The sequence below is a fragment of the Ischnura elegans genome, chromosome 1 (genome assembly GCF_921293095.1).
Source record: "Ischnura elegans chromosome 1, ioIscEleg1.1, whole genome shotgun sequence".
Lineage (NCBI taxonomy): Eukaryota > Metazoa > Arthropoda > Insecta > Odonata > Coenagrionidae > Ischnura > Ischnura elegans.
In genome coordinates, this window is record NC_060246.1 from 36611196 (window position 1) to 36626332 (window position 15137).

Sequence of the window (15137 nt, forward strand, 5' to 3'; positions counted from 1 at the left end):
GGCGGGGACGCTCCGTTAGGAGAGGGGACGCAGAAGGAGGAGGAGGAGCCCTCAAAAGAAGAGATAGCTCCATTGAACGAAGAAGAGAGCAAGGAGAACCGAACGGGGGCGGAAGCCAAGACTCCCACCTACGGCGAGATAGTCGGCCGAATTCTTTGCACGGACTCCTTCCCCTCGGAGTCACTCGAGTGGTTCGAGGAGGAAGGGAAGAAGGGTGAGGCGGTACAAGGCACGCTGGAAAGCATGGTGGAAGCAGGGGGAGGGGCTGAGGCGGTGGAAGCGGGCACCGCGGTGGGCGACGAGGTGTGGGAATTGCCGGAAACCGCTCGAGAAGAGGAGCAGTCTCCGGATATCGCAGAGGCAGAAAGACATGAAGGGTTGAGGACTCACAGAGAGGGGGAAGTAGAAGGTGTGGAGAAAATATGCGAGGAAACGATAGAGGGCGCGGAGATTGAAGACGACGATCAGTGGACGTCCGGCACCCAGTCCAATTTGGAAGAGGATGAGGAAGACGCGGGCCAGGAGGGAACGACGCGAGGTGGCGGGGGATCTTCTCTTCGGGTTGGTGTGGGCGTGGTGGTCGCCGGCGGGATAGTATCCCGGGACTCCTCGAGGAGAGACGGCAGCGAGGGAAGGGACGCAGCGTGGCGCCGGAGCAAGTGGAGGGCCAGTCGCAGCAAGAGCATAGAGGAGGGTTTGCCGCTGCCCAAGGAAGACCCCGTGGGGAAGGAGTGGGAGGAGATCTGCATGGGCATAGACGCGATGGAGGACGGGAGCATCTCCCAGGTGATCGCTGAGGTGAGCGGAAAGAGGAGGCGCCGGAGGACAAGGAAGGAGAGGGGAGACCGCTCCGGGAAAGCAATGAGAACCGGATATGGGCGGTGGGCAAAGGACGGGACGGAGGCCACTAAAGAACCCCCGATCCCCGAGTCGCAGACCCCAGAAGAGGAGGCGGCGGAGGCTAAGAGATTGACCCAGCTCCCTTCGAAGGTAGGCGTTGGGCTGATGACTGCCGGAGTCATCGGGGAGGAAGAAGAAAAGAAAGAGGAGATGGAAACGTCGGAAGGAACTGGGGCTTCTAGGGAGGAGAGCCCTAGGGTGGGGATGTTCGGAGATCCGCGGTGGTACAGCAGCAGTAGTTGGAGCAGCAGCTTGGGAGGGGCCAAAGTGGAAGAACTGCGTGTGGACTGGGTGGGAGCCATGGAAGAAGGGAAGAGGGGCAGGGGGCCCGCCGAGGAGGAAGGCGTGGAGGCGAGGGAGGAGGCGGGGGTGGAGGAAGCGAGCGAGAGAGCGGAGGAGGGGGAAGATTCGAAGATTTTCCTAGGAGATAAGGGCGTCTCCTTCACGGAAATGACACCGGCGGAGGGGTCGAGAATCAAAGGCTCCAGCGCTAAAGACCTCGAGGTTCCTGTCGTTACACCAAACCGAGGGATTCGCTTAGAAGAGATGGCTGGCGGTAAGAGCAGAGGCGAGAAAACGGATACGGAAGCAATAGAGGAAAGGAAGAGTAGCCATGTTCATGATGCCTCTTCGAGTAACGAGGAAGGATTGCGTGAGGCCGACAAGGAGAAAGAGGGGAAAGTACACAAAAGGAGAAATGCAGAAAATCTTGAGGTTACATTTAAGAAAAATGTTAGGGAAGGCGATGAAGAGGGAGAGGAGATGGAGGAAGAAGAGGAAGAGGAGGTGGGAGGGAAGGTGACTGATGAAGTAGTATCATCGCATGTAACGGGGGAAGATTTAAAAGAGACTGCCGGAGTAGAATCAGAGAACACTGAACTTGGGAATATTCCCACTGGTGAAGAATCAGAGGAGAATCAGTGGGACGGTGAAAGGAGGAATTCGAAATCCATGTACCCTCCCGAAGACGATGTCTCCTCCAAGTTTGAAAATAAGTACTCTCAGGAGGAGAAAGAAAGCATATTCGGTCGAAGGGGTTCAGACAAAGGAAAGCTCACGGAGGCACAGAGTTCGGGCGAATGGGAATTTGTTGACACAGGAAGACATTTTGCGGGAAATGAAAATTCTGAGGATGAAACATTTAACGAATATGAAGGAAGATTCCCTCGGGATAACTTCGACGGTGACTCAAAAGGGTCGTTCCTTCACTCCCTCGTGGGAAATAGGGATAGCAACCAGCCTCTTGGTGTCGTAGGCATGGGCATAGAACTACTGCATTCCCTCGTGGACATACCAAACAGAGAGGAAACGGTCTCAACCGATGGAGCTAGTCCAAAACGAGAAGGTGAAGAACTCTTTGGAGTGCGAATGACTTTAGATGATTGGGATGGGAGGAGAGGGCCAAATTACAGTGGATCGAAGGCGGAGGTGGTCGTAGGGGAACTCGATTTGCTAGACGACTGGGATCATGGCGTTGGTCGTATAGGATTCATTGAAATCGCAACAGACGAGCATCAAGAAAACCATCTAAAAGACGATTATGGCGTGAAGATGCAAATTATTGAGATGGAAAAGGAAAAATGTGTGGAGGAAATGGGAGAAAAAGATGGAGATCAGGATGAAATTAGTCACGTCGAGGGTAAAAGTGAATCAACGGTCATTTTTACCGAGAAAGAAGTGATAGCAGAGGATCGGGAATCTGATGTAAAGCAAGAAAAGAGAGGAGAAGATGAGAATCATGAATCTACAGACGACGATGACATTGAGGAAATTGTTAGAACCGAGCCCGATGACTGGAACCGCGGGACTTTTACATTCACTGATTCTGATCATAGGAGTGCTTTCCGTAACTTCGAGGATCTACTGGGAGGAGATGTAAGTTTTAAGATGACAACTTGTACTGCCCAATTTAACCTCTGGCCCTCTGAGGAAGCTTTCGGAGGAAAGGGAACATGGATGGAACATATAGACATGGATGCCTTCATGAGCACCGCACAATCACAGCAAAAACCTTGCAGTGGAAAGGGTTTGCTGGAAGGCATGACGACATTCGCGAAGACGTGCGTAGTTGGCGACGAAAAGGGATCCACCACCACCAGGGAACAGTATTATTTCACCGACGATGACGAAGGGGGAGAGATGAGAAAAGAGATTCTCGCAGACGGAGATGAGGATGACGTTGTACTTGTGGAACAAGATTTTGACGACCGCAGCGATGAAATCGAGGATAACGTGGGATCCGCGTCTCCCTGGAAATCTACCTATCAATCCTTTGACTTCAGTCATATGTCACACGTTAGGAAGGGCGATGCATTCGCTATATTTGAATCGCCCGGGGTGACAACGAGAGCTACTCAAGATTATGAACAACTGAGTGACGACGAAGTCGCAGACGATGAAAGCGGTAAAAATTGGAACAGGGCGACTCTTAGCGGAAGCGAGGAAATGGAGATGTTAGATTTGAGTGGAGATTGGGAGGAAAGCGTCGTATTCGTTGATGATGACGATGGTAAAAGTATTCCCATAGGTGGCAGGAGAGGAAGCGGAGAATACCGAAAGTTTGAAAACGAAATCGAAGGACGCGTGGACTCAGATCTCTGGGGAGCTATGACTCTGAGTAATGTGGATTCGTGTTCGGGAGATACGGCTTTTGCTATCGTTATGGATTCGGAGGATATGAAGGAAAAAACGCCAGTCCTGCCAACTGGTAGGTGGTGTCCAAGATTGCCTTTGCTTTCGCCAGCCATGTCCGCCATTTCCGAAGAGGAAAGCGAAGAGATATATCCTGAAAAGTACGAAAAACAGGATGAGGAATCTGGATCTTTTCAAACGGACAATGAATGGGATAATCAATCTTCGCAGGATAAAGCAATTACAAGGGAGGCCGATGATGAAAACCTACCGGACAATACTGTTCTTTGGGAGCCATCACGTGAAAGTGAGGGACGAGGAAGCGGTTTGGAAAATGTAACAGGTGGAAATGAAATCCAACCTACTGCTATATATACTATAAATTTAACACCTGATGAAACTGACACAAGAAGTTCACCTGATGAAAACCTGGAGCAAGGTGATGCAAAGCACCAACTACCAAAACTAGACGTCGAAGTTGAAGATGGATTCGGAGAACCGTTTTCCAGGAGAAAGAGTAGTTCATCTTCAGTGCTAAGTGAGACAACCACTGTGGAACCCATGGCAGATTGTGGGGCAGCTTTTGTTGTGTCATCAGAACTGGCAGTTGCCTTAGCACTGGGGGTTTCTATAACACAGATTATTCCGCCGACAATGGATCAACCAGAACCTCCACCTCTACCGCAAGTAGAATTAGGTACTGATGCATTGCGTGCTGGCCATGCCCGCGAGAAAGAAAGGCTTGAAGTTCGCAAGAGCAGCATTTCATCAACAATGAACAATACCCATGTAGCACAGTCAAATCTATCCGATGAAGAGCAGAGAACTTATTCAAATGAAATCGTAATTACAACATCGGATAACAGTGTTTCATTGAAAGATATTCAGTCAAGCACAGTCTCTACAAAAGAAAATAATCTTGGAAGAAAAGATGACGTAGATTTCCTTTTTCCAGAGCGTAACGTCAGTTGGTACAATGAAGATGATGAGGAAATTGTTGACTGGTGGAGGAATCAAAGGCTCATGACTGAGACGTTGCCCGTAAAAGAGGAAGTAGTAGACGATAAAACGGAACTTGTGACCCAGGAGCAGCCTTCAGAGAACAAAGAAAAATACATTAATACCTCAGTAGATAACAGCATAAATTTTCTATATCCCGAACGCAACGTCAGTTGGTACAATGACGATGAAGAAAAAGTGGTACACTGGTGTTATAAAGAAAGGATGGCCACTGTGAAATTATCCGAAGAAAAGGAAACTGGATGTGAAAAAAGAGAACCAACAGATTTACCAACAACAGATATCAAGGAAGAAATTAACATGGCAGAAAAAGAAAGCATAGATTTTCTTTTTCCCGAACGCAACGTCAGTTGGTACAATGACGATGAAGAAGAAGTGGTACACTGGTGTTATAAAGAAAGGATGGCCACTGTGAAGTTATCCGAAGAAAAGGAAACTGGATGTGAAAAAAGAGAACCAACAGATTTACCAACAACAGATATCGAGGAAGAAATTAATATGGCAGAAAAAGAAAGCATAGATTTTCTTTTTCCCGAACGCAACGTCAGTTGGTACAATGACGATGAAGAAGAAGTGGTACACTGGTGTTATAAAGAAAGGATGGCCACTGTGAAGTTATCCGAAGAACAGGAAACTGGATGTGAAAAAAGAGAACCAACAGATTTACCAGCAACAGATATCAAGGAAGAAAATAATATGGCAGAAAAAGAAAGCATAGATTTTCTTTTTCCCGAACGCAACGTCAGTTGGTACAATGACGATGAAGAAGAAGTGGTACACTGGTGTTATAAAGAAAGGATGGCCACTGTGAAGTTATCCGAAGAAAAGGAAATTGGATGTGAAAAAAGAGAACCAACAGATTTACCAACAACAGATATCAAGGAAGAAAATAATATGGCAGAAAAAGAAAGCATAGATTTTCTTTTTCCCGAACGCAACGTCAATTGGTACGACGACGATCAAGAAGAAGACTTTTATAACTGGAGTTATATGAGGCCGCAAACGGGAACGGTTGTTGAAGAAGAGAAAAAGGAAGTCAAGACAACCGAAGAAGAAAAAATTATTGCATTCTTGGATAAAGAGCGAGGCAACGAAAAAGGGCGAAGTGCTGCTCCTGATGAAGAGGTCTCAGCAGAGCCTGGAAAAAAGAGGCGGCCCTTGGAAAGCAAGGGAAAAGTCTCTCCTCCTAGCGGGGCCAGGAAAAAAGAATCTCCCGATAAAAAGACAAGGGACAGTCCAGCGAGGCCAATTCCACTCGAGAAGCTTCTCGGATGGCCTAGTGAGAACGGCAATGGTAATAATGGAATAGGGTGCTCCGGGATAGCCTCTAGGAGGGAATCCGTGTTTGATGATTACAATTTCAGCTTGTGGGAGAATGAGTTCAAACTTAATAGGAATGACGGTAAAGAGAGGGGGAGCAAACGCCAGGACTCCACCGGTTTGGAATACTATCTCGACGTGGATCAGCTATTGAACGTTCCCTTGGCAGCGACGGAGCCGGAAGTAAAATACGTCTCAGCAAAAGAAATTATGGACACGTTCAACAGAGAGATGGATTCTCCAGAGAAGAGTTCGGATAAGGAATCCGAGAGCAAGGGAGAAAAGGCGTCCAAATCTGATTCGCTAGACGATTCGCTTTTAGGAGCGGTAGGGGGGGCTTCAATTCCACCCATAGATGAGGCACTTGTGGAAGAAGCAACTGGTTCTAGCCAAACTGTAATTGAGACGAAAAACAAAGGACCGGATCTTTGGGCAGATGACTTATTCACCGACGCTTTCCAAAGTAAGGCCAGAATGGGATCTAAATTTGAGCCAATGAATGCGCCATGGGTCATCACTGAACAAAGACCAATGAAATCTATCGCTTCACAGGAGGTATGCTGCAAGGCTGCAATGTCTGTCAGTAAGCCTGAGGAAGATATAAAACTTGATAACACATCATGTGTAAAGGCAGAGGAGACATGTACGCTAGGTAATGAAATTGAGGAAGTTAAAAAGGATGCCGTCATGAGCGCAGGGATGGGAGAAGGTATAGAAATCAAATCCACCGACGGCGAAAGTGTCGGTGATCAGAAGCAGTATGGCGCTATTTCAAAGAAAGACTGTGGTGCAGACGCAAAGAATCGACGGTTCTCAAGCGGAGGGAAAGTTCGTAACATGATAGGCATTTTTGAACAACAGCCAGGTGTTACAAAGTCTCCAGCACGTAAGGAATTGGCTTCTCACAAAGACGGGGATATTGAAAAGCGCCCTGAGACTATGTTTCAAGAAATAAGGTCTGCTGATATCAAATGTATGCATGGAAAACTGGGGTATACGGAAGAAGGAAAGGTCCGTTTAGAAATCAAAGAGCCGATGAAAATGCTTTCGGAAGAAACATTAAAAGAAACAACACTTGCAATGTCTCGTTCGGTAGATAATAGTGCAGGGGAAAGAGGCGTAGCAGAAGCTGAGGCAGTAAGAAGTACACAGCTTGAATCTTCCTCTATAGAAAAAGTTGCTGAAAGTGCGGCAGCGGAACAACGCAATGTTCAAAAAGAGCAATTAATAGACCTCGAGGAGGCGCAACGGACGGAAAAGAGGCCTCCAACGCTAGAGGATAAAAGAGATGATATCCTTTCACTAACTGAAGAACCGGTTGTTGGTTGGGAAGCTATTAAAGTAGCGACAGAGGTGGAAAATATCATTTTAAGCACGGGGAATGCGGTAGAGCAAAAGAGAAACGTAATGGGCGAGGTGATCATTTTAGCAGAGCCGGATAAAAAATCGGGAGAATCAGGAGCGCACGCTAATACAAGAGTGAAAACAAGTGAATCGGAAGTTAGAAGGAAGGAAGCAGAGAGAGCATCGTATTCAAGCACGAAAGGGAGCGGATCAACGGATAGAGTGGAGGAACACTTACCCGAGTGGGAGAAGTTACTTGACCGGAGTGAGATAAAGGAAGAACCGTTGACATCTCGCATGGAGCGTATGTCCACGTCGTCGTCCTTCGAAGAGTACAAGAGCGTGGTCAGCGAGGCTTACCAATTTCTGGAGGCTTTACGGGACACCATAGACGAGGATGATGAGGACAAGGAGGCACTGCCCGGAGAAGAGGCGAAGGAAACGGGAGGAAAGGCGGAGGAATCGGTCGGTGGCTTAGGGAGCGAGGTGGAGGAATACCACCCGTGCGAAGAGTTGCCTGGCGGCGAGAGAGAAACGATTCCGCGCGGAGTGGAAGGCGCTCCGACGAAAGGTGGACAGGCGGAAGCACAATCATCCCCGTCGTCCCCAGAGAGGTGCAAGACGACAGAATCCTCCACTTCCTCCTCACCCTACTCCTCGCTTCCCACCTTTGCCGACATCTCCAGTGGGATCCTATCATCTGCCTCGTCTAAGGACGAAAACTCGCTCAAGACGGAGGATGGTCCATCCCGCAGGGAGCGGACTACTCACAAGACGAAAGATACCCGAGGCTACCCGAAAGCGGAGGCTGATGGCACGACGGATGGAACTCCGGCGGCGGCGGGTGATATCCTCGAGGAGGAAATGGACAGCACCACCCTCGCGAAGATGAATGTGGCATCGAGAAAAGAATATTGGGATAGGAGGCTAAAGAGAGCCCAGGAGAAGAGCAAGGAACCAGTTACGGTAGGATCGAAGCCGTCGCCGCTCACGCTTTCCGGAATAGTGGCTAGAGGAAGGATGAGCTTCGAGAAGAGCAAAGACGAGTACTCCACCAGCGACAGTGGAGGTGACGGAGGCAAGTCCTCTAGTGAATCGTCACCCACGTCTAAGGGGAACCAGTTTTCCCGCAGGCCTAAAGCAGTTTACTCGAAAGGAGCTAGAAGCATCTTGCCTCCCAAACCGGTTGCAAAGGAGCCATTAGAATTAACGCTTCCATCTGAAGAAAAAGAAGCTGCGAGACCGATGGAAGGGCAATCAAGCGAATCAGTGGAAAGAGTAAGCAATCAGGATATTCCCAAGGAAATAAGAATTCCATCAGGTCAAGAAAAGGCTGAAAGTTCGAGAAATTTGGATGACAAGGAGGACTTATCTCATATATCTGTTTCAAAAAGAAGAGAAATTTGGAACCAAAAAGTGCAAAAAATTCCAGAAGACGACTCGCCACCTTCATCAATTGAGTATAGGCGGACAGAGAGGAGAAAGTCCAGTAAATTGGAATCTGTAGAAGCAATTTCTGCAGAAACGCCATTAAGAAGAAGAAGTGACGTACCGCCTTACACACGAGAGTTGGAGGAGCAGTCATTGTCTCTTGATTCGTCATCGGTGGATGATAGGGTAGGGAAAGATTTGGGTATCAAGAAGCCCCCTGCCATAAAAACGGGTGGATCAGTTTCACAATTAGCTAAACTGTTTTCTTCACCACCTCCAGAACCTCCACCAGTGAGGAGCAGAGGAATTCGTCCAATGTCCAAAGTAAAATACTCCAGAGGGCCGGAAGCAGGAAGTCTATCGTCCAAAGATGAGTCCGTGGATGAACCTAGAGGTAGTGCAGAAAGCTCTTCTTCAGCGGCATCTCCTAAGGCTAAAGCAATCGTAAAACCTGCCACAGTGGAAGCTTCGATAACGGGATCACGTTCACCGAGTCCAGGAGAAAGCCTTGCTAAGAAAATTACCAGCGATGGCAGAAGCGTAAAGAAATTCTCGGAAGACCTGAGAAAAACCAGTTATTCTCCGACCTCAAAATCTCCTCGTGGCGTAGTTGATAGAAGCACATTTAGGACCGACAGCGAATCATCAGAGATAGACAACATAGCTTCCAGAAGACAAAAATACTTGGAATCTGTGCAACAATCGTTAGAAGGTGATGATGGTCGTCATGAAGGAACCTTGAAAAAGTCGGAGTCAGAGGATTCGATGAAGGAGCACATGCGTAAGAAAGCGGTATCCGAGGTCAGAAATATATGGGAAAAGAGGGCGTCACTTGATGGAAGCAGTTCCTCAGAGAGTATGAAGAGGCCAGGAAAAGTTGGGACCATCTTACGATCACCAATTTCAAACAAGAAAAAAGTTGCACAAGAAGAAAGCCTAGCCGCAATGACTAATGCAGGTCGGTCTGAGAGGATACGTGCGACACCGTTGAAGGGAGTTTCAACTGTAGCAGGAATTGAAGGAAAAGTAGATATCTCGCAAGATATGTCTGTAGCACAGAATAAAGCGGCATCTAGTGCAGTGCCTCCTTCGGTCGCCATAGAGAAAGGACATAGTGAAGATGATCATTCAACACATATTGCTCTCCGGCGCAAGGAAGCTCCGATGGACGCAGAGAAAGATAGTGAGCCGCAAATACCCCTCTCAACCGAAAGCGCAGGTGGGATCGTTGCTGGTTTGTCCGTTCAAAGCAGCGTACTATTACACGAGGAGAGACCTTCGTTGAAAAACGAAGGTAAGCAGGTTCAGGGGGAAAATACGACTGCACAGCTTATACAGGCCAAAATAGAAAATAAAATAGATTCTCACGATTTGTCGTCAGAAAAAATGGCGGAAGGAAGCGATCAATCAGGTAGCCTAGTCGCGCGAGTAGAAACGGCTTCCGCGATAAAGTTCGTGGCACGAGGAAGTACTCCACAGGAAAAGCCGAAGTCGCCCTATGGTAGGGGATTTACCCAGCAGAGAGAAGGTGCAGCCAGGACAGAAGCAAAGGTACCTGGTGACTCGACTGCTCAATCTACGTTAAAGGGGAGGAGGCACTCCTGTGCCACAGTTTTCAGTCCACCCAACAAGGTAGATCTGTCCAAGACAAGGGAGAAGTTTGGATCCGTAGAGGAGAAGATGCTCGAGTTCCAGGGGCACAAGGTGAAGCGAGACTCGTTGGAGATACGCGTGACGGACGATGAAGACGTATGCGTGATGAGGGAGGTCACGTCCGTGCCACGCTTCGCCCTCAAGGAGAAGAAGATGGAGACCCACGCAGAAGAGGACGTTGATGAGAGGCAAGCCGGTGGTCGGAAGGCCGAAGGAAAGGTTGACGATGAAGAAGACGGGCACAAGACGCCTTCCCCGACCGCCAAAGGGGCTACCAAGAGGAGGTCCCTGCCACAACGCACCCTATCCATCCAGGTATCTGGCATAGTGGCCAGCGGGAGACGAAGGTTCGAGAGCGGAAAGGCGGTCGCGGAAGACATGCCGACTCTCGCGGAGGAAATAGCGGAGACGGCGAACAAGTCGAATGATCCTGCGACGGAAAGGTCTTCGGAGGAGAGGAAGGAAATCCCTTGCGTCGAGGGTGCCGTGAAAGAACAGGATGAAGACAGAGACCGCAGAGGTGGAACGCAAGATCAGGAGGATGGCCCTAAAATAACTGGGTCAAACGGGAGGGAGTTGTACAGGGCGGTACCCGCGAGCGTGACGGTGGAGGGAGAGCATAGGGTTATCGGGAAGGAAGCAGTGAGATCGGAAGCGAGGCTCTCCTTGGAAAAGACCTCGCCGGCATCCAGAGGAGGAGAGGGTTGTGACGACGGTCGCTCCGCCACCTCTCGGCGGGTGTCAAAAGGTGAGCCCATCGAGTGGCCGAGGATATACGCGATGGAAGGTGTAAAGGTTTCATGAGTCATATTCCTTTTTGTCAACTTCATCAGTGCCCCGCGGCCATTTCAGAGAGTTTTTACTTATTTATCCCTACAGCTGGATGCAACCGTTTCTATCCTCGCAGATTATTTTCCTAGTTAAATCTATTTTTAAAATATAACGACCAAGTCACTCTCGATAAATGTTCTCCCAAAAGCTAGTTTACAGTTTCTTTCTTTAAACCCCCTATATATTACTAAAAGAGGTCCACTAAGCGGACAAAGATATCGTTCAATTACTTTTAAATAAACGCGAATAAATATGCACGCGAGTGAATTTTTACATTATTATTCAAATATGTTATTCGTGATGGATTACGAAACAAATTACGTCATAGCAATAACAACACAACGTCAGGAACAAGTAACCACAGATAGGACAAAAACCAGCTTACATAGATAAATTGCAATTAATTAATATTCATAACTTTTTGAGAAATTATAGATGCATGCTTCTAGTGCATTTTTAGCTTTCATTCAGTGGATGAACTGGAATTGGCTCATAAGGTAACTACTGGCTCCATAATCAATTTAACGCAATCGCCTTTGTTTTCGCCGTATATGAGGGGTGAAATAAACTATTCGGGATATCAACACGAAATAAATGTGACAGTGAATTTAAAGGCTGATAGGTCAACCAAAACCTTGCCCAAAATATTTCTGACTAGGATAATGAATGTGCTTCTTAATGAGTTGAATGACGTTTTCAAGTTATTCATCAAGGTTCCTTTTCACTATTTTAATTGTAGAATTGCAGAACTTGTTGGCATAACCTGATGTCTCTCACTCAATCACTCAGAGTCCAGACAAAAAATAGGGGAAATACATGCTGCACCACTATTTTAGCAGATGAGAGAGCACCAGAAAACAGCTGGATCTACACTGGAATTTAACATATATTTTGTTTACACCGGTGCCGGACACATACTGCGGGCGCGGGGGACACTCACCTACCCACATTGCGGGGCTGCCCGCAGTGCCTAATATTGAAGAACCACAATTTCAACTTTTTATGTCATAAGATGGCATTTTCTTGTACTCGTATACGTGTATCATCAGTTTAAATCAAACTCTCTTTAACTTTGCATGTGTATTGATTATTTTTCATAATGATAAAAGTGAAAGTGGCTAAAGATTATTTTTGGTTTTTTTTTATCTGTATCCGATACTGTTTTACACACAATTTAATAATATACTATCCTTATGGGCAACACTTCATTCGTTATAACCAGCAATAATGTCAGTCTCGTCAATGACTCTTTGCATTCATTCTCACCCTTTGATTGAGTGCAGTCATTGTGTTAAAACTGTGTTTCCATCCTCATTCAAACCCGCAGGTAAAGCACCGCCACCGGCGAGACAGCCCCCGCCGTCCGCCGCCTCGTCCCCCGACAGCGAGAGCGAGGGCGCGGCCGAGGCAAAACTACTCGGCTTCCTGTCCACTCCGGCAGCGCAGGCCCGCCGTCACTCGGCCGTCGACGTGGCCTCGCTCCGCTCTTTCACGGGCGGGGACGCGGCCGGAGCGCCTCGGATGCGACGAAGGGGGAGCGGGGACCTCGGCTCGCCCTCCCGCCTCAAGAACGAGGACGAGAGCAAGAAGCGCTTCACCCGCGCCCGACAGTTCTTCGAGACGCTCGAGAGGGGCAACGACAGCCCGCCGTCGCCGCCGCAGTCCGCCGCGGAAGTGTCTTCATCTTCCGCCACGCCCCTCAAAGCCAAAGACGGCAAGAAGAAGAAATCGTCGAGGGAGGAACGGACCCCGATGGGTACCTCGTCCCTGGGACGCAGGACGGGCGGGACCAAATACCGCCCGCCCGTCCCCAGGCAGGCAAAGGACAGCTCCGGCAGCACCACCGACTCGGACAAGGAGCGGAAGCACCGCAGGAAGGTCAGGAGGACGCCTTCCACCCACTCCGCTCCTGGTTCCGACGTCGACAGCTCCGGGAGTACTCCTTTGAACCACCCGTCCCTGCACCGACGGAAGCGGGAGAGGGAGTTCGTGTTGAGGAGCCAGCGGTTCGGCGGCTCTGAGCGCGAGGTCAAAGTGTCCGAGCGATTCAACGTGATGGATCTCTTCAGGGACGTGGCGGGGCCGGGAAATGGTGTGTCCAGCGGCCGCGCCACCCCGTTGGGCATCCCGCACCAAGCCGCTGTCCTGGCGGCCCTGCGCTCCGTGGAGGACGTGCGCAACTGCGAGACCACCTCGCCTTACGACATGTACCGGCCCGTGGAAGCGGATAACGACTGCGAGCCGAGCGCGTCGGGCACTAACGCGTCCGCCAGCGCGTCCACCAACGCCTCGGCCAATGCGTCCGCCAACGCGTCAGGTGCCGAGGACGAGGTGGAGGGCGCATCGGGCGCTGGTGGTGCCGTCAGCGACGAGAACGCCAACCCAGGAGGAGAGGACGAGGAGGGCAACATAACCTTTGGTTCACCCATGACTATGTGCGTGAAGAAGGAGTACCAGGCTGAGTATCCACACCTGCCCATCACATCTCCCCGGCACTCAAGGCACAGGTCCTCAAACACAGACCTGATCCCACGTAATGTTTTGCTCCAGCGAGATGCCAATGAGAACAGTCCTGGTAAGGCATCTAGGAGATCCATTGCGGAACTCTTCTGAATGGAGTATGAAATGAGGTACCAAAATCAACAGTCTAAAGTGGACACTAGAGAATGTGAACCTTATGGTTAAGGAGAATTATATGAACTATTACAATTCCGAGATGGGTGAACAACATCGTTTGATGATGGCCAAGCAACTGCCTCCAGGACAACGGCCATGTACTGGAAGAAGTACCAAGCCAACTATCTGGACCATCCCGGAGCTGTTCTGATATGGGGAGCTAGTGAGGATTCAAGAATATTGTCACACTCAAAAAGACATCTTTGGAGAGACATTGGTGTTTGGTGACAAATTTGCTAATCCATTTATGAGAAAGGCAAGCAACTTGAAGCAATCCACAGCTATTTTATACAATGGCCAGCCCATATTTTGTTTTTGAACCTTGAAAATGACTGTATGAGGTTATATGGCATAAAGAAAGGCCATAGCCAGTGGAGGGAAATGCCAAGGGGATGAAACCCCTTACACAATTTGTAGTTGATGAATATTTAATTCCTCCTTGCTCCCTTCCAGTTGAACCCTTCTGAAATGCATCCCCCTTTACAAATGGGCCCTTAAAAGTTATATCTCAACACGGTCAGGATAATACTACATAAATATTTTTAGACTATACAGAGTAGATCTCCTATCATAGCAATTGAGCCTGTGATTTTAAAAATATTGATATTTGCCTCTATAAATATTTCAAAATAATGACCATGACTTACTTGCTGATCACTTTGGTATCCCTAGTAAAAGAGCAAATATTGGCTGAAATAGAGAAAGGACTAGTTTTTTACAAAGCCCACTTATTAGTCACCCTAAATCCATGCCAAGGTCCTTAAGTATTTTTAACTGATGGTCCAACCATTTCCATCCCTGACTATCCCCATTTTAAAAGACTGGTTTAGAAAGTGTTAAAGTGAAGTCATTGCAAGGTGATATTTCATTTGTAACCATGGAAGTTTGTAGAATGAAAGTTCCTATTTTTTCTCATTTTGTGAATTTCAGATAAATTCTTCAAATATTGCAAATTTATTTTTTCCTATCATGCTTATATAATAAGGTGTACACACATTTCATCATACAGTGAAGGACCAAGGTTTAGCCTCAAAATTCTTAGGGTGTGAGGTGAAAGTTTTATTTTGTGTATGTAATAGTGTGAACTGTAACATTTGAGGTAATAAATTGAAAAATTATACTTGCCCTTTTTTCTCACATATGTACAGTATATAGGTCATATGTCAGTACATAGGTACAGTATAGTATTTTCCCTAATAGGGTAGTTTCCTTCATCAAAGAAAACGAAAGTCATTGATTGCGATTCGTTACCCACCATTACTGTATTCATAATATACAAATTATTTCGTAATAGATATACCGGTTTAGACGAATGGCAATGGTCCATTTTT

At 47.9% G+C, this 15137-nt stretch overlaps 1 protein-coding gene across 1 annotated transcript; it reads left to right on the forward strand.

The window, feature by feature from the left end:
* The first annotated feature begins 1297 nt into the window (after positions 1-1297).
* Positions 1298-14926, forward strand: LOC124158798. The gene is made up of 2 exons (XM_046534121.1): positions 1298-11047; positions 12458-14926. The coding sequence occupies exons 1-2, from the start codon at positions 1351-1353 to the stop codon at positions 13741-13743; spliced, it is 10983 nt and encodes a 3660-aa protein (XP_046390077.1). The 5' UTR covers positions 1298-1350; the 3' UTR covers positions 13744-14926.
* Positions 14927-15137: the final 211 nt, after the last annotated feature.